General features: G+C 44.1%; 1 protein-coding gene across 1 annotated transcript; it reads left to right on the top strand.

Annotated features, from left to right (window-relative positions):
- Positions 1-3,219: 3,219 nt before the first annotated feature.
- LOC147640873 (pentatricopeptide repeat-containing protein At4g18520, chloroplastic-like) lies at positions 3,220-6,606 on the top strand. The gene is made up of 2 exons (XM_086816191.1): positions 3,220-3,411; positions 3,493-6,606. The coding sequence occupies exons 1-2, from the start codon at positions 3,271-3,273 to the stop codon at positions 5,557-5,559; spliced, it is 2,208 nt and encodes a 735-aa protein (XP_086672317.1). The 5' UTR covers positions 3,220-3,270; the 3' UTR covers positions 5,560-6,606.
- Positions 6,607-20,504: the final 13,898 nt, after the last annotated feature.

The raw sequence follows: 20,504 nt of genomic DNA, 5'->3' as shown, positions 1-20,504 counted from the left end.
TGGAGGAATCTAGAACATCCGCAATCTCAAAATGACATGGTAGGTTTCTAGGGTCTTTCTTTTGAGTCTTGTTTACCACCCTAGAACTTTGGTAAGTTCCTAGCCTAAGTGGCTCTATTAGGCTCATTTGGAGGCTGTAAAAGAGGAGATGTAATTGTGAAAGAACCTGTGAAAAGGTGAGAAGAATCTATTGGGAGAGAATAAAGGGTAGCATGAGAGAATTCAGGAAGTGTGGAGTTATTCTGGGAGATATTCAGGGAAAAGAAAAGAGGTGGAGAGAATCAGGCAAGAGGTGGAGATATTCTGGGAGTGAATCATGGAGAAATCAATGGGATTTGATGCTTGATGTAAACTCTATAAATTGAGGCATAGCCCTAATGAGAATTTGCTGGTTTTTTAGTATCCATGCCTACATTAATCTATTTGCTAATTATCCACTAATTACATCGTAATCACTTTGTTAATGATGTTGATTCTAGTGTTTGATCCACCATAGCTCATCATTATGCTCAAATTTCAACAATTGCTAGATGGGCCTTGAGATTATTTGGAGTTTCTTTGAGATTGGACACGAGAAGAGGAAGCCTGATGGAGTGGAAGCATGTGTTAAACATGCTCTTCATTACTACCTTTGGCATGATGTAGATATATTTTGGCATGATGTAGATATATTTTGAGGTGCAGCCTGGTTGATGGATTGGTGTGGTCAACATTTGGAAAAGAGTGCAACATCTTCATATCCCTAGTACTACGAGGCCAGGGTTGTGAGGAGGCATTTTTGGTGTATGGTAGATGGTAGTATTATTTATCTCACATTGCATGATTATGAGACCATTGACAAGCACTCTTTGACTCCATTCCATTAGGAGCACGATAGTGACAGAACCCGAATTCTTCACTCGACATTTTGCATGCTTTTATAGGTCATGTATGGATGGTGACTACACAGATTATACTATGTCAGCATGGGCAAGCCCAGTTCGATCGGTAAACTATGACACATTAACATATTTCTTATGGGAGGGTGATGTTTTGGTAGTCATTGGGTTGATGAGGATACTGAGGAGGGAGTTGATTATTATCTCATGAGATGCACTAGGTCAAAGTGCATCCTCGACATGACATAGTGGATGAGCACGAGTGTTTCACTTTGATGGCCACAACATGACTACGGCAAGGTTTCTACAAGAAGGTTAGCCAAGCAGGGAGATTCATTCCTTTCTACAAGGGTCTCTTCTCCAAGAGGGCCCAATATAGGTTTTCTCGATCTTGTCTTGCTTGAATGACGTCCAATGGTGGGTCAGACTTTGCAAGTGTGTGTCGGGTATGCCTCTCTACACACTTGCAAAGTTCGTTCACCATCAGATATCGTTCGGGCGAGATATGGTGCTCCATCTAATGCTTTCTACATGAGTTTCTCAAAGAGGGCCCAAACATAAGGACAACATGATAACCGAAGTGTAATGAAAAAATTCCATAAATCGTGAACATCAACTAAAATGTAACGATCCTTAATAGAGGCATAACTCATAAAATATAAACACCAATAAGTATATCATAATGTGACCTAATCCAGCTAGTCTGGGTTTAGTTATTATCAATAGCTTTAAGTACAATGTAAGTGAGCTAACCTAGCTAGTTTGAGTTTAATCACTGTCAATAGATCTAAGTACAATGTAAGTGCGCTAACCTAGCTAGTCTGGGTTTAATCACTATCATAATAGATCTAAGTACAACGTAAGTGAGCTAACCTAGCTACCTAATCAATATTATCGTTGTGCACAACAAGGAGGTTGTGCAGCTCTGTGATGGTTGCCGAATCTCTGCAGGTAGATCTGCCTCAAAGGTAGGATCGTGGGTTGGTGGGAGTGTAGTCAAGAGCTCACCTTTGTGATTAAAAGATTTATAATTAAACCTATGAATTTCTAAAGTTGTACCTAATTGGAGAGAATAATCAATTTTTATATTTGCTTTACGTTTTGAGCAAGTAGTTCATGAGATAGAGATACAACTTGAGAGAGTCAAAGCAGAGGTCTCAAGAGTGCTAGAGCCGAGGCAGAGCAGCTCATGATTATGGAGAGGATTACACAACATAGAGAGGAGCAGTTGATTTTGCATGTTCGAGAGTTCTACAGATCCTCCAATGTGATAGTGTCGAGGAGCAGTTGATTTTGCATGTTCGAGAGTTCTACAGATCCTCCAATGTGGTAGTGTCTTACCTACCTTTATATCCACAACCTCTTTTTTGACAGCCTATCTGTCGAGATGCACCGTCGTTTCTCTGCGAGGCTTGCTGCGCTCTATGCCTCGAGGACATAGATGTGACAGGCAGATATGCTCTCAAATGCGGACATTTTTTCCATTTGTCATACATCTCATGAGCTAATACCTTTCTTGGCATGTCCCTCTTACCAAGCACGAGTCAACTTGGTGTGTGTCGAGTTCTAGGCATCGAAGGCCTCCACCCAAGATTTGCTCGCGTTGATGCTCGGACTAGAAGGCCTCTTGCCGAGCACGAGTCGGCTTGGTGATGTATCGAGTTCTAGGCATCAAAGACCTCCACCCAGGCTTTGCTCGTGTTGATGCTCGAACTGGAAGGCCTCTTGTCGAGCACACGAGTCAACTTAGTGATGTATCGAGTTCTAGGCATCAAAGACCTCCACCCATGCTTTGCTCATGTTGATACTAGGACTGGAAGCTTGATTTTACATCAATGAGTGACTTCAAAGTTGATGCTACTGAGGGAAAAGTACAGGACCGCGAAGTGCCTCCGGAGATTGAGTGGAGTGCACATGGGTTTGATGCCTACCAGAGAGTCCTTGAGGAGAGCATGCTCACTGCACACACGAGCATGTGGGTGGTGTTGGTCCCAGTGGCACCACAGACAATGGTGGTGACAACGATGTTTCTTTACAAGAGCAGCGTGTTCTTACTACATAGGAGCTTACATGTGCATAGTGACGACGGAAGGCAGATTACACATTTTAGGTTTATAGATAGAGACGTCTTACAGTAGCACGATCTTGAGAGAGGGAGTGAAGTTGACAAACTCTACAATAGCTAGGTTGGAATCCATGTACCTGCTAGGTGGTGGGTCAAAGAATTCTCAATTGTGTCACAATTGGAAAACTTTCCGCAAATTTACAATAGGGACATTTGTGGGAACAGATTTTGGGCCATTTGCCAAGTTAACCAAGGTGTGAAAAGCCTGTAAGTCCATAGTTTACACACTAGAGGGAGACGCCTAGAGAGTGCTGATTGTGCCCACCAATGCTGTGTGCAACCCCGAATTCATCTGCATGGCAAGGTCGTACAAACGCGGCGATGCAGGCATCACGAGCACGGACCGAGCGCTTGTGGAAGGACTTCTTGAGGGATCCCTTCCTCTGGTTCGACAATCGAAACACCAAAGTAAGTTGTCCCTTTTCTTATTGCTTCAACTAAATGACGATGATGATTAGTTACTGGCCCCCTCTCTCCTCTCCTGTCCAGACAAACCCAACAGCCCCAGATTTCAAGCATAACATTACCCAAGAGCCGCTATGGGTGGATGGCTGTTACAATCCAAGTTGGGTCACAGACAGACTAAGGCAAGAGGGAATGCAGGAGGCATTGCCTTCATTGGAGGAAGGGGTGCTGCCCCAGCTTTCAGTTGAGGACTTTGCACACACCTTGCAAAAGTGTGGAAAGGAAAGAGACCGAGTGCATGCACTGCGCCTGCATGCCTACATGCGCCAAAGTGGGCTGGAAACTCATAGATCACTGGGAAACTACCTCGTCCCGATGTTGGTAGAAGTCGGAAGCATGCACGATGCCCAACACGTTTTTGACAGGTTGGTGTATCAGAATGAGTGGTCCTGGAATTCCCTCATCAATGGTTATATCAAATGTGGGAAGCCACATCGTGCTCTCAATTTGTACCAAAAAATGCAAAAGAATGATTATGTGCATCCCAGTGGGCATACTTTTGTGGCCATACTGAAAGCTTGTGCAAAGCTTAAAGATCTGGAACGAGGTCTTGAAATACATGCTGAGGTTGCCAGAGTGGGATTGCTTGAAAGAAACCTTTTTGTTGGCAATGCCTTGATTGATATGTATGCTAAGTGTGGCTTGCTTGCAAAAGCACAGCAAGTGTTTGACAAGCTTCCAGTTCGAGGTGTAGTCTCATGGACAGCACTAATTGCAGGATATGCTGAACAAGGGCACGGTGAGAAGGCAGTCATGTGTTATGAACAGATGCAACTTGAGGGTGTCTCTCCAGATCCTGTCACACTTATTTGCAGCTTGAAAGCTTGTGGCAGTATTGGAGCCACAAACAAGGGCCGAGAAATACATGCTGAGATTGAAAGACAGGGGTTGCTGGAGACAAACCTTGTTGTTGGCAACACCTTGGTTGATATGTATGTTAAATGTGGGTCACTTGCAAAAGCACAGCAAGTATTTGACAGGCTTCCAGTTCGAGACACCGTTTCATGGACAACACTAATCGCAGGGTATGCTGAACATGGGCACGGTGAGGAAGCAGTCAAGTGTTTTGAACAGATGAAATTTGAGGGTATCTCCCCGGATGCTGCCACGTTTATTTGTAGCTTGAAAGCTTGTGGCAGCATAGGAGCCACAGAGAAGGGCGGAGAAATACATGCTGAGATTGAAAGACAGGGGTTTTTGGAGAGAAACCTTGCTGTTGGCAACACCTTAGTCGATATGTATGCTAAATGTGGCTTGCTTGCAAAAGCACAAAAAGTATTTGACAAGCTTCCAGTTCGAGATGTAGTCTCATGGACGGCGCTAATTGCAGGATATGCTGAACATGGGCATGGTGAGGAAGCAGTTGAGTGTTTTGAGCGAATGCAACTCGAGGGTGTCTCACCGAATGCTGTCACATTTATTTGCAGCTTGAAAGCTTGTGGGAGCATAGGAGCCACAGACAAGGGTGGAAAAATACATGCAGAGATTGAGAGACAGGGGTTGCTGGAAAGAGACGTTGTTGTTGGCACCACCTTGGTTGATATGTATGCTAAATGTGGGTCGCTTGCAAAAGCACAGCAAGTGTTTGACAGGCTTCCAGTTCGAGATGGTGTCTCATGGACTGCACTAATGACAGGGTATGCCCAGTTCGGAGAGAGTGAAAATGTTTTCCATACATTTGACAGAATGCAAGAAGAGGGTGTAAAGCCAAATCTGGTTACCTTTCTTGTTCTTCTCAGTGCATGCAGTCGTACAAGTCTATTTAATAAAAGCCAGACCTACTTTGAGGCCATGAGCGAAGACTATGGCATTGTTCCAACTCTGGAGCACCACACTTGCATGGTTAATGTCCTTGGCCGTGCAGGCCAATTAGACAAGGCAGTAGCAATGATAAAGAAGATGCCATTCTGTGCTGATCATGTGGTGTGGCATGCTGTCTTGGGTGCTTGTCGACATTGGGGAAATGTGGAGTTTGGAAAACAGGCCTTTGAACATGTTGTGTGTTCGGTTGAAAAGGATGCTGTAGCTTATGCCTTTATGTCTGACATCTATGCAGGTGCTGACTTGCAGCAGAAAAGTGAACAAGGTTGAGGCAATCAGAGTGTAAAAACAAGCATCGTAGAGGCCAGGCCATTGTTGGTGGACTGATTATACGGTGGGATTTGTGCAATCATTTTGGATGGAGATAAATAGACGTTGAGAGCAAAAGTTTTGGAGCAAAACTAGAAAATTCTCCCTCAATGAGCGAGAAGGGTCTGTCTTGATGAGTTTGCATTGGGTGTCACAGGAAATTTCTGATATCGCAAAGAAGATGACTCCCCTTGCTTGCAACTGCAGCTAGATTCACACCACGAGCAGCCTTTTTTTTGTAGTGACGGCCTCATAACACAGGGCATATATCAGGCTGTTGAAGAAATGCCTAATATGTTGGTGGAGGGCATGCTGCAAGCCAATGTTGAGGGATTGGATGGTCGAAGGCTTCGATGGGTCTCGGCGTGATGATGCTTGATTGAATTTGTTGCTGCAGAAGTTTATGTGGGCTTGACTGTGGCTTGCTTAATGTGCTTTAGAGGATGAGTATGATCATGGTGATATTGCTTGTCGACACAAAATCTCACCTGGAAGTCGATGTACTTTTTTTTTCTCCTAGTTGGTGGCCTTGTATGAAGATGCTGGAAGCCAACCAGAGTGTCCCGCAGGAGAAAGAACAGACAACAGGAGAGGTTGAGTACCCAGAAAGATAGATCAAGGTACCCATTTGGATGGATTATGCAGGGAATATAGGCCCTTGGCACCCCTGGGAGTATTATAAGAAAGAAAGGAAACATGCCGTGCAAAGAAGGGTTCACAACAAGAGGAGAAGGGTTAAGTTGCAGAGCTGGGATTGGCAACCCTACTTCCATTAAGGGCTAGCAACAGCGGAACAGGGCTAGGTGTCAATCCAAGATCCTACCAGCTCAAATATCCTATAATGCTAGTGCCATACAAACAACAATGATTGAAGCTTCTATATTCATATAATCCGGATACATAATGGAAATCTCCAGTACCGTGTGAGAGAAAAGGTGTGTAGAGAACATGTGTGATGGAACTACTAGAAGAGAGCTCGGGTATGGTTTTTTCTACCCTATTTTCTTACTCTTTCTGTGTGATGCCTTAATCCTGCCGATGCTTGCAGGTGGACCCAAGAAATGTCGCCACTCGGCAAAAAAATGTGGGCTGACGTTTCTTGATCTTGATTGTGGTCTTCCTGTTACACCAGCGAGGGATGCCATCAGATGTCATAGGTGTCCTTGTCAAATCCCCATAGGATCTCCTCATAAAACGCTCCTGGTACAAGACTCGAAACCTGCAAACAAACCAAACAAACGTGAAGGGGGTGCAGGCCTGACTCACCTCCCAACCTTGACAGCCGTGGGCAAGCTCACAAGTCTTGTGAAGGGAGAGAGTTAGGGTTTCATGTGGGAGACATACACAGAGAAGAAGGGAGAGAGAGAAAGAGAGAGATATGTGGGGATAAGTCAACTCAATGGTATGAGTGTGGGACTCCCCTATCACACATGTATATTTGCTCTAGTACACATAGTGCACTTAGTACATTAAAAGTACTAAGTGTACTATGTACTATAAAACTTATGGGCTCGTACATACTATAAGGGTGGGCATAATGCCTTTACCCCAACAACCTCCCACTTAAAGGCAAAGTGCCCTTAAATGAAGGAAAAGAAAAAAATCAGCATGTACATGATAATATACAAGGCCATATCAAGGCTGAAACTAGCCTCATCCAATGCCCATCAAGTGTCTGCAATGAGCGAACCGATCTGGAGGCAAACTCTTTGTCAACAGATCAGTCGGGTTGTCATCCGTATGAATTTTGACAAGCTGAATTTGCTTGTTCTCTATCACCTCTCTGATGAAGTGATACTTCACATCCACATGCTTCGTCTTTGCATGAAAGACAGGGTTCTTTGCCAACTGGATGGCACTCTGACTGTCACAATGCAACAATGGAATATCCCCTGTATAACCCAAATCAACCACTAACCGAGATAGCCATAATGCCTCCTTGCAAGCCTCTGTGGCTGCAATATACTCGGCCTCTGTAGTAGATAAGGCAGTGCACTTCTGCATCCTGGATATCCATGACACAGCACCTCCTGTGAATGTAAACACATAACCGGTAGTAGACTTCCGGTTATCTGGATGACCGGCATAATCCGAATCCGTGTAACCATGCACTAATGCATCCTGTTTGCCAAAGCAGATACACATATCCTGTGCACTGCAAATGCAATGTCCGGCCTAGTAGCAACCATGGCATACATGAGACTGCCACAAGCTGAAGCATACGGAATCTTGGCCATATCAGCCCTGTCACTATCCGACTGTGGGCTGTCCATAGCACTGAGTTTCACATATGGAGGCAAAGGAGTACTAGTCTTCTTTCCCCCATCCATATTGAACCTCTGTAAAACTTTGCCAATGTATTCCTTCTGAGACAAAGTGCAGAGAATCCATCTTTGACTTCATAGCACGCTCCCAAAGAGCCTTGTCTGCCCTCTGTAAAGCCTCCTTATAACAAGAGGGCTCCCCACAGTCAATGAGCATCAAGTAGTCAACCCCTGGAACAAACCTGTTAGGGGGTCTGATGGGTCTTGTGGACCTCCGTACCCAATGACCATCATTTGCAGGTTGCTGTCCAGCCTGCATATCACCTATTGGTGGCTCCTGTTCCATGCCATAAGGTTGAAAGATCATGCCCGGTATCTCCTCTAACTGTGGGATATCCATAGGGATATCTTCTGCCATCTCTGGCTGTCCATTTGGACCATTTTCAGCACCATTTAAGGGCTGGTCTTGATGCTGTAATGGCTGATTTACAGGCCTTGGTTGTTGTCCATGATGTCCATCATCATCAAAGATGACTCTGCCAGGCTCCTGTTGCCTTGCAGGCTCCTTATACATGCATGTTTCATAAAAAATGACATCATTGCTGCGTATAATCTTTCTATTCATTGGATCCCAAAGTCTATACCCCATTTCATCTCTGTCACCATATCCTAGGAATATGCATTTGTGAGACTTAGGATCAAGTTTGGTGCGTATTTCCCTGCGTATGTGCACGTATGCAACGCAACCAAACACTCTCAAGTTCTTGTATGACGGAGGCTTCCCTGTCCATACTTCCTCTGGCACTTTCCCACCAAGCCTCGCGTTAGGTGACGTGTTTATAAGATGAACGACTGTCATAACAGCTTCAGCCCAAAAACCATGAGGTAACGCAGCATGTGACAACATAGAACGGACCTTCTCCTGAATGGTCCTGTTCATCCTCTCTGCTGTCCCGTTTTGTGGAGGATCATAAGGAGTAGAGAGCTCCCTCTTGATGCCTTTAGCATCACAAAAGTCCTGAAGCTGTTTGGACATATACTCTCCACCATTGTCGGAACGCAAAGCCTTCAATGTTTTGCCAGTTTGATTCTCAACATGAGCAACAAACTTCTCAAACACTGAGAATGTATCACTCTTCAAACGAAGAGGATAAGCCCACACCTTGCATGTGGCATCATCAATAAAAGACACAAAATATTTTGCCCCTCCCAAAGAAGGCTGAGGCATCTCACATACATCTGTATGCACAAGCTCTAACTGAGCATCTTTCTGTCCAAGAGCTTTCTTGGGGGGGCACTGGAGTTGCCTGCCATATATACAATGCTCACAAAATTGAAAACTTGAGAACTTTAGAGAAGGCAAGTAACCAAAACGAGACAATTGCTCCATTCCTTTGACACTCATGTGTCCCAACCGGCTATGCCACATAGAGATTTCCGGCAGCTCGGTTGCATTTACATTAGCATGGTGACAAACACAAGCATGCATGAAGTAAAGAGTGTCCACCTTAGAGCCTTTGGCAACAACTAGTGAGCCCTTACTAATCTTCCACTTTCCACGACCAAATGTGGTAACATAATCAGCATCATCAAGCTGTCCAGTAGAAAGCAGGTTCTTCTTGATCTCAGGCACATGCTTGACATCATGGAGCATAAGCTGTGAGCCATCTGAAAACACGAGCCTCACAGTCACCCAAATAAACTACTCCTTCATTGCCAGCAGTATACCTGACAAACAAGTCTCTGCAACCTGTGACATGAAAGGAGGCACCTGAATCAATGATCCATGAGTGCATACCATGACCATCTCCTGCAAGAAGTGAATGGGCATCAAGTGAAGACGTGAATAGGACTTCATCCTCACTGTCACCTGCATGTGACACATTGACTTTTTCGATCTTGACTCCACTTTTGCCCTTTGGCTTTGCATCTTTGGCTTCATCTTTGTCTTTGTCTTTTCCTTTGCCCTTCTCCTTTTGATCATTCTTCCATTTGTAGCATTGCTTTTTGATATGTCCCTTCTTGCCACAATAATGGCATTCCAAGTCCTTTTTCTCCTTCCCCGTTCTTGGCTTTTACCCCTTTGCTGGGATCTCCCACGTGCATTCATTGCATTGGACTTTCCAACAGAGTTGTTCTTCCTGTTTATCTCCTCTTGAAGGAGAGCACCCTCCACATCTGCATATGACAACATAGTATTTGAATTGCTAGTGGCTGTCCTGAATGTGTCCCAACTCTCTGGCAAAGTGCATAAGAGAAAGGTGGCTTTGAACTCATTGTCCATTGCCAACTTTTGATTGATGACCTGGCTGACAACACCATTAAACTCATTTAGATGGGCTGTCATAGATGCCCTTTCCTTCATTTGAAGACCTATGAGTTTCTTCAACCAATACACTTTGCTTGAGGCACTTTGCTGGGCATACAAGTCCTGCAATCTTTGCCACATTCCCCAAGCTGTCTTCTCTTCACGTATGCTGAAAAGTAAATTGTCTGACACAGACAACATGATAGTGGATCTTGCTAGCTCATCCATATCTTCCCATTCTTTAGCAGTAAGAGAAGCGGGCATTACACCCCTTTCTTTGATGGGCTTGTGCTGCTTCTTCTGGAGCAACACATTATAGCACTGGGTTTGCCAAATGTCATAATTATGTGAGCCTTCAAGCTTCTTGATGTGAAGCAATGAAGAGCTCTCACCTGTGGTTGCCATAGCAATATGCAACCTTTGACACAGTCAATGCCTGACTCCCTGCAAGATGTGCAAACATTGCACCAAAAGCACACAAAGTGCTCACAGTTGTTCTCCCAAAGTTTATCTCCCACTGCGGAAGCACGAATGCAACTCTCCTCCCACTGAATGTGATAAAATCACCAAAATCTGGTTGCTGCAGATTTATGACAGCACCTTAAATGTGCTCTGTTTCCCTTCCAAAGTACTGTACAACAGTACTAAGTGCTCACCAATGATGTACCAAATCTGTACTGACAAGTGCAGCAGCTGAAAATGAACCTTTTCCTCACTCAAATCAATGTACAGCCATGCCAAAACTTGTACAAAGTTGTACCAAATCTGTACCAGCAAGTATAGCAGCAATAAATGCTCTCCTGGCTGTCCAAATGAGTGAAAATCAGACCTTGACAGTCCCTACCACTGCATACAACAGTCCCGGACAGAAATTGAGCAAAAGCCCCTTGACTACAGGTGGATTTCTGAGGGTTCAAGGCATAAAAGTCTTCCCTACTGCTTTGCCAAGCTCAACAAGCACAGCTGATCATGAATGGTACATTAATGCAAATGAAGGCATCCAGACTCTTCACAATGCTTCCCCCCGGCCACATATACATCCAATACATAAAAGCCCCTTGATTCAATGGCACATTGAGTGCTTGGCAGGCATCAACACATTGTCCAAAGCATCAAATGCCAGTGCCTGCATGCAAATCAACCCAATTGGCACAAAAGCCCTTTGATTTGCACTACAATTTCTTGCAATTTTGGCCCGAATGTGAGATTGCTCACATCATACAGCATGTATAAATGCCCAATGGCACAATTACATCAAAAGCCCCAAATTTTGACATCCAATTTCTTGCAAATTGACCCGGATAGTGACCAATGTCACCCAATTGTTGCCAATTGTGCTCAAATCTGAGCAATTTGGACCTGTACTTGCTCAATTGATGAAAATGGACATGCAAAATCCCAAAAAATTGGAGCTAAAATACCTCAGACAATTTTTGATTTTTGTTTCAGAAAGGGAGGAGTCGTATTGCTCTGATTCGTGAACTGATGATGTCGCTGCTGTGCAGGTATTGAGAGGGCAGCTGTATTCGTGCAGGTTGGCGCAGCGCAGACAGGCAGCGCTGATTAAGGGGACTGGCTATGAGCTGGCAGGTAGTGGCGAATCAGACCCACACACGGCAACACTCGTGGGCGGGGTATCCTGGCGATGGACGAGTCCAACGCTATAGAGGCACTGTCGGAGGCACCTGCTCTCACCGAAGCTGGCGAGCTGCACACAGATGGTGGCGGGTTGTGCTCGCCCAGCCTGGTTTCGACGGCTCGCTCGTAGGCGTGTTTGCCTGAGTATGGACGCCCGCCTGCCTGCCTGCATGCATGCATGCGCGTATCCGCCCAATGCTTGCATGCGCTTATTGACCACCTGCTTGTGAGCGACTGGTTCAACAGCTCTGCGCACAGGCGACCAGCGACCAAAGAAGAAAGGGGAAGAACGCTGCGGCCCTGCCCGTGGCTCTTCAATGCTGCGCGTTGCCCTGCACTGGAGGATATGGTGTGTGAAGCGAAAGCTACTACCTCCACAATCAGCTACAGAGGTGAAACCGGTGGCCTTTGCAGTTGGCGTAAAAAATGCCTGTAGACACGTACCCCTGCTTCTTCAAGCAAATGCTGCAGTTGCAATCGCCATGGCTCTGATACCAGTTGAAGGGAGAGAGTTAGGGTTTCATGTGGGAGACATACATAGAGAAGAAGGTAGAGAGAGAGAGAGAGATATGTGGGGATAAGTCAACTCAATGGTATGAGTGTGTGACTCCCCTATCACACATGTATATTTGCTCTAGTACACATAGTGCACTTAGTACATTAAAAGTACTAAGCGTACCATGTACTATAAAACTTATGGGCTTGTACATACTATAAGGGTGGGCATAATGCCTTTACCCCAACATCTTGGCTTTCCCTACCGAGCCACGAGCTGAGCTAACTAGATGAATGTACCGACCAATCTCTACCTCGAGACGTCCCATACTGCCACGAAGCTCGCGGGCCTCAAGACTGCTAAAGCAGGTGCACGTCTGCACTAGATCCAGGCTCCTGACCATAGAGCTCTCACAAAGACACGCGAGACTCTATGCCCTAGTGACTAACCTTGGCCACCCTTTTATAGGCTCTTGGTCGGTCATCGGGCGTCCACACTCGGGTGCCCGCCCGTCCATACTTGGGTGCCCGCCCGTTAGTCTATCCCTAACTCAGCTCGCCAATCAGCCTACCTAGCTCCAAGCTTCCCCAACCTCGAAGCTGGTCTTGTGTGCGTGTAGCACACGGTAGATACACACTGTGCACGTGACATACTCCCTGTCCTCTAAGAGCTCACTCCTGAGCTCACTAAAAAGCCAGGGTAATCTCTCTGAAGAGTAGTCAATGTCTCCCAAGTAAGTAGCGTCCTCCTCAACACCATCCTTTCGCTTGATCTCGTATTCCGTAATAAGCATATTATGCAATCTTCTTTCACGAAATCCAAGAATCTTTTCAGGTTCGTGTGGAACAAATGTCATGTCCTCGACATCTATGATGTCTTGAGGATTAACTAACTGGTCTATTCCACCTAGTACTTCCTTAATTAAGTCTACTGACATGAAATACAGGATGAACTTTCACATGAGAATGCGATTGAACCAATCCGTCGTGTAATACGAAATGATCCACAATATCTAGGGGATAATTTCGGAGATCGACCTGTCCGTAAAGTCTCGGAATCTTTCGGAACTTGCAAATACACCATCGTTTCTTCAGAGAACTCTCTGGGTGAACGATGTCTATTAGAATAAAATCTGTCTCGATCTTGAGCACTTCTAATAGATTCCTTCGCAACTTGTAACATTTCTTGCATATCTTGCAAAAAATTACGTGTTGCATCATGCTGAAGTTCAAATCACAGCATAAAGCTTCTTCCCAAGGGTTGGCCAACGAAATTGAGTGTCATCTAGCTTTTTACTTTCAAAAGCAACAGGTCTACCATCTTGAAATAGAGCAGCCCCCATTGCATAGTCACTGGTATCAGTTTCAAGAACATAAGGCCGATTAGGATCGGGTAATGCTAAGATAGGTGCTTCCTTGACTTTATCTTTCAAAAGTCTGAAGGCCATATCTAGATCGTTATTCCAAGTGATAGGCTAATTCGACTGACGTCCACGACCTTTCAACAAGTCGGTCATCGGTAGTGTGAGCTGAGAGTACTCCCGCACAGATTTCTGAAGAAAAACAACAAAACCGAGAAAAGAACAAAGTTGTTTCACTGTTCGCGGTATAGGCCAGGCTAGAACCTTCTGAACTCGGTCATAGTCAATGCTCAATCCATCTCTAGTGATCTTGTGTCCCAAGTAAATGATGTCTGTCATGAAAAGCTCACATTTACTTAATTCAGCATACAGCCGATTCTGTCTTAAAATAGTTAAGACAAGCGTGAGGTGTCTAACGTGATCCTCAAGAGTATGACTATATATCAAAATATCATCCAGGAACACAACCACAAATTTTCCCAAATGTTCACGAAAAAGATCGTTCATCGTTTGCTGGAAAGTGACTGGAGCATTGGTTAATCCAAAAGGTAATACGAGCAATTCGTAATGGCCATACCTAGTCCGAAAGGCGGTTCTTTCAACATGCCTTTCATGAATATGTATCTGGTGATAGAGCCAGTACGTAAATCTATCTTCGTGAAATATTTCACTCCGGCTAACCAGGCAATCAGGTCATTTGATCTAGGGAGAGGATAACGGTTCTTAATTGTCATCTTGTTCAATCTCTTGTAATCTATACACATTCTCTAGGTGTTGTCCTTCTTTCTCCTAAAAGCAACACAGGTGCATCTCAAGGTGATTTACTTGGACGGATCTGGCCCATCCTCAAATAATCTTCGAGTTGTTTGGTCAACTCATCTTCCTTAGCTTGGCTCATCCTGTAAGGTGGAATACTAACAGGGTGAGCACCAGGGATCAGGTCAATACGATGATCTACTTCCCTTTCGGGTGGTAAGCTCGATGGCAGTTCCTTAGGAAATACTTCTTGAAACGAATCAAGTATCTTCTTTAATTCTTTACTTTCAAATACACTTAATTCATTGACATCCATAGAAGGTATGAGAAATGAAGAAAGTGGAATCAATACACAATGGAAAGCAGTATACAAAGAAGAATCCATTATATTACCAAAATCAACTGTATTTACAAGCGGTCCCTAAGAGGGATGTATATAATCACCTAAGATACTATACCGGGTGTTCCTATGTTCAAAAAAAAATGACTAGACCAATCTATCTGGACTTAAAGAGTCATAAACCACTCAATCGCTACTAACAAGTCTACATGCTCTAGGTGCATAATATAGCATTCCAGAGTATCTTTGTAGTCCTGAATCCGGATCGGTAGCGTCTCCACCTTTCGATCCCATACTTCCTGACCCGCAGGTAGGCGTACCTCATAGGTATGATCGCTGGGTGTTGAGTCAAGACCCAATTTCTGCACAAGTTTGTAATTAACAAAGTTGTGTGAGCTGCCAGGGTCTAGAAGGATTCTATGGCCATTCACTTCACAAACTCGAGAAGATTATGCAAGCCAAAAACTATAGAGTTGAACAGACAATTAGAACATGTACTAGAGCGAGAAAGTACAGTAACTGACATACTTGTCAAAGACAACTGGTTAGCTGCCTTTGACTTGGGTCCTGCGTTGGTCTTTGCACCCTTTTGTTTTGGGCACTCGTTACGCATATGTCCTTTTTCTTCGCAGATGAAGCAACGTCCCTCCTTGAGCTTCAAAGCCTTAAGGAGACATTTCTTCTTCGTTGGGGTCGAAGTTGAATTCTTCGAAGGTTGGTCCGAAGACTTTCCTTGTCGTGCTAGCCATCGGTGCAGAGAACTTCCTTTTATGCTTGTTCCCTTGCTCGGTAATAACGGGTTTAGACTTGGAAGAGACCATTGTATCATCATAGATACGAGCGGAATGAATGGCCTCGTCTAAAATTTTGCATTTATTATTTTTAACCTGTAAACGGTATGAGTCGGGTAAATCGGCTATGAAGAAACCCAAAAGAGTTGTGGAATCCATCTTCGTAGCTTTCATCTGCAAGTACCAAATTTCTAGAGATAGACCTCATAAGTGAGGTTCTGCGAGGTCATGGTCAAAGTAGCAAACTGGGCAACAACATCATAGTCATCCTCTTTCTTGAGGAATTCTTTCTTGAAGACGTCTTCGAACTGCACAAGTTTGTAATTAACAAAGTCATTGGTTTAGGGTTGAGTTCTTTCCACCAAAGCAAAGCTTTGCGTGAGAGAAAACCTGCTGCTAATTGGATCTTTTTTTCATCGTCATATGGATGAAACTGAAAATGGACTTGCCACTTATGTAGCCGAGTGTTCACTATCTCCTTGGTACGTGTGACTCGCGGCGGCGGGTGCCCGGGGAACTAGGGCCTTTGACACACTTGTTGATACCATCAATGCATATTAAAACATTTAAACATAGCCACAGCCTTAACACATATCCATCATCACTTTGCATAAAACATAAAAGCGATAAAACATCCACAAATGCTGAAAATGGAGCTTGCACGTGTGACACCGCATAGAGGCCGGAATGGGCCGACCCCCCCTCCTTGGAGTATTTTATTACCCAAGGAGAATAATATCATGTACAAGCTTTGAGGGCCTTACTCTCCCCATGGGAGATGCCGGATTATCCATATACAAATGCCATAACACAGCCCAACACGAGGCAACCAAGCTGGAACTTAGGCTGTAGAAATGCCGAGCCAACAACATAATCCATATACCTCCGTGTGGGTACTGATTCTTCCCCAAAAACCACGGGTCTTCATGCAATAGAGCTGGTACAGCAAGTACAACTCTCCATTCAGTCGGTACAGTAGGTACAATGGTTGGTACTGCCGGTACAGTGGTTGGTACAGTCGGTATGGTGGTTGGTACAGTCGGTACGATGGTTGGTACAATCGGTATATCAAGTATAAATGCTAGTACAGCATGTACAATGACTAGTACAGGAGGTACAGTGGCTGGTACAACAAGTACAAAAGTTGGTACAATCGATACAATGGGTGGTACAGCAATTACAACAAGCACAAGGACTGGTATAGTCAGTACAATGGCTGGTACAGCAGGTACAACAAGTATAATGGCTAGAAATCATAATAAATGATTAAATATCCTTGCCTTCAGTATTTCTTTGCGATGGAAGTCTCCAAAACAGTCCTTAACAGCCAGTATTCTTCATGGGCAGCCTTCAAGAGAGAGAGAAAGAGAGTAGCCATCATTAGGGCAGCCTGTAACGGTGGTAGAGGCTAGTGTGCAGCAAGAGAGCCTCTATTAATGAAGAGAGAGGGCTCCAATTTATAGATTTGGACCTCCCATGAGCTAAAATGGCAAGAGAAGGCTACAATGACAAGTGGAGAGCCACACAATAGCTGAAGTGACAAGTGTGAGGCCACTTGTCTCACTTTGATCCACTTTCTAGCAAGTGTCAGGCCACTTGTCTCACTTTGGTTCACTTTCTTGCCACATGTCCCAATCTAAGAGATGGGTCCTTCCATAAACTTTATCTCTAAAAATATCCCAACTGGTAGACATTCTGTCATAGGCACTTTGCCAACTCTTGGTCTCTGCTCAATTCCAGATGTAATGACGCGAACTTTCCAAATATTTAGACATCTTGGAGTCCACCACGCCCCTTTCATACTGGGAAATGTCCAGGCTGGTGACATCCTCCCCAGCTTCTTAAAAGTTGTCTGCAACTTGACGCTTGAAGCCATATATCCAAGATATAATCATGTCCCATCAAGTTGGCGAGACGAGACAGTCTCAAAAATCTAATATAATTAAAGAATCCATGTCCCAAAGAAATGGGTGAGACTAAATAAGTATTATGGAGACTGAATAAGTCTCCATAATACCAATATCAAAATCATGTCCCAAAATAAATGGGCGAGAATTCCATGGAAGATATTGTAGACACAGGCACAAGAGCCAATTGTGTCTTAATCACCAATATCAATGAGATAATTATATGCCAATGAAAATCACGAACCAGGTGCTAAGACACTTAAATAAGTGCCATGCACAAGAAACTAGTGCCTCGCACAGAAACATGTGCTATGCACACAAACTATTGCCATTCAAGAGCACAAACCATGATGACAGAAAAGCTAGTTCTCCATAGTTCTGGCAATCCTTTCTCCCAATCCCAACAGTTCCCATGTTCTCCCATACAATCCCAACTCTGATCAACAAGCATGGTGTAGAAACAATGAAACACTCACTCCACAATCGCAACACGAATCCATGCATATGGTAGAGTGTTCATTGAATTGCCTCTCACAATCCCAACATGAATCCACATGCATGGTGAGATGAACAGTGAACCTCTTGGCCTCTGTATGGGGAGATAGTGATTCTAATATGGCTGGGAAAAAAAATCCATGTCCCAAATAAATGGACGATACAAAACAGTCCCATAAGTCCAGATATCATAATCATGTCCCAAGTAAATGGGCGAGACAAGTCAGTCCCATAAGTCCAGATATTAGAATCCATGTGATATTGGTGATTAAGACACCATTGGCTCTTGTGCCTGTGTCTAGCATATCTTCCATGGAATTCTCGCCCATTTATTTTGGGACATGATTTTGATATTGGTATTATGGAGACTTATTTAGTCTCACCCATTTCTTTGGGACATGGATTCTTCCATTATATTATATTTTTGAGACTGTCTCGTCTCGCCCACTTGATGGGACATGATTATATCTTGGATATATGGCTTCAAGCTTAAAGTTGCGGACAACTTTTAAGAAGCTGGGGAGGATGTCACCAGCCTCGACATTTGCCAGTATGAAAGGGGTTTGGTGGACTCCAGGATGTCTAAATATTTGGAAAGTACAAGCTTTGGGAATGGGGGATTATCCTAGTATACAAAGGACCACACTCCTAAAATTTAGGAGAGTTGCTATTTTTGGCCCGACTCCGATGGAAATTTTGTTTGCGTCATTACATCTAGAATCGAGCAGATACCAAGAGTTAGCAAAGTGCCTATGACAGAATGTCTACCAGTTGGGATATTTTTAGAGATAAAGTTTATGGAAGGACCCATCTCTTAGATTGGGACATGTGGCAAGAAAGTGGACCAAAGTGAGACAAGTGGCTTGACACTTGTTAGAAAGTGGATCAAAGTGAGACAAGTGGCCTCACACTTGTCATTTCAGCTATTGTGTGGCTCTTCACTTGTCATTGTAGCCTTCTCTTGCCATTTTAGCTCATGGGAGGTCCAAATCTATAAATTGGAGCCCTCTCTCTTCATTAATAGAGGCTCTCTTGCTGCACACTAGCCTCTACCACCGTTATAGGCTGCCCTAATGATGGCTACTCTCTTTCTCTCTCTCTTGAAGGCTGTCCATGAAGAATACCGGCTGTTGGGGACTGTCCATCGCAAAGAAATACTGAAGGCAAGGGTATTTAATCATTTATTATTATTTCTAGCCATTGTACTTGTTGTACTAGCCTTTGTACCTACTGTACCAACCATTGTACTGGCTGTACCAGTCTTTGTACTTATACTTGCTATATCATCCATTGTACCAGCTTCTGTACTTACTATACCAGCCACTGTACCTACTGTACTAGTCATTGTACATGCTGTATCAACATTTATACTTGCTGTACTTATTGTACCAACCACTGTACCGACTGTACTAGTCATTATACCTATTGTACTAGCCACTGTACCAACTGTACCAGCCATTGTACCTACTGTACCGGCTGAATGGAGAGTCGTACTTGCTGTACTAGCTCTATTGCATGAAGACTCGTGGTTTTTGGGGAAGAATCAATGCTACCCACATGGAGGTATATAGAATATGTTGTTGGCTCGACATTTCTACAGCCTATGTTCCGGCTTGGTTGCCTCGTGTTGGGCTGTGTTATGGCATTTGTATATGGATAATCTAGCATCTCTCGTGGGGAGAGTAAGGCCCTCAAAGCTTGTACATGATATTATTCTCCTTGGGCAATAAAATACTCCAAGGGGGGGTCGGCCCATTCCGGCCTCTATGCGGTGTCACACGTGCAAGCTCCATTTTCAGCATTTGTGGATGTTTTATCGCTTTTATGTTTTATGCAAAGTGATGATGGATATGGGTTAAGGCTGTGGCTATGTTTAAATGTTTTAATATGCATTGATGGTATCAACAAGTGTGTCAAAGGCCCTAGTCCCCTGGGCACCCGCCGCGAGTCACATTGGTATCAGAGCATAGGCTTTCTTGGAAGCGAAGGCTTCCTTCTATCAATAAGGAAGAGAAAAGATCTCAAGCGGGGACCACACTTACCATCATTGCTATTAAGCATGGCCAGCCACTTCGGAGTCTATGAAGCAAGAGCATGAGCAATAGACAGCTTGGTCTAAGGATTAATGAATTCACAAAATTTATCTTGGAAGTATGGAGTTGGCTTTATGTGCACACGTTTAGCACTCTTTCCATATGGATATTGTGGATTATATTATCAAGCTTACAAGCAAGCTATATGGAGATATATCTCAGGATATCTTAAGGATATGGTGAGGAGATATTTCTTTTGGCTTCATGACCAACCTGGCAAAGAAAAGCTAAGTATACTTTGAGTTTGCAAAGTTGGTGCTTTTGCTATTTACTATGAAGTGTTTTTGATGTTCACTAACCTTGTATAGCCATGCAAGGAGAAAGGTGGTGTTGTTTGCCTTGACATGGTTTCAGGGAACCATTGTTTATGGCTCCCTTTATTGGGATGGATTATATCTATGGAGATTTCTTTCTTGGACGAGATTTATATAGATATTGGGCTTCACAAGCAATTTCTA

Source organism: Cibotium barometz, chromosome 2 (assembly GCF_041138505.1).
Source record: "Cibotium barometz isolate CiBa-2024 chromosome 2, ASM4113850v1, whole genome shotgun sequence".
In the NCBI taxonomy this organism is placed as follows: domain Eukaryota; kingdom Viridiplantae; phylum Streptophyta; class Polypodiopsida; order Cyatheales; family Cibotiaceae; genus Cibotium; species Cibotium barometz.
Note: the sequence above shows the minus strand (reverse complement) of the source record. Positions and strands in the feature narration are given on the sequence as shown.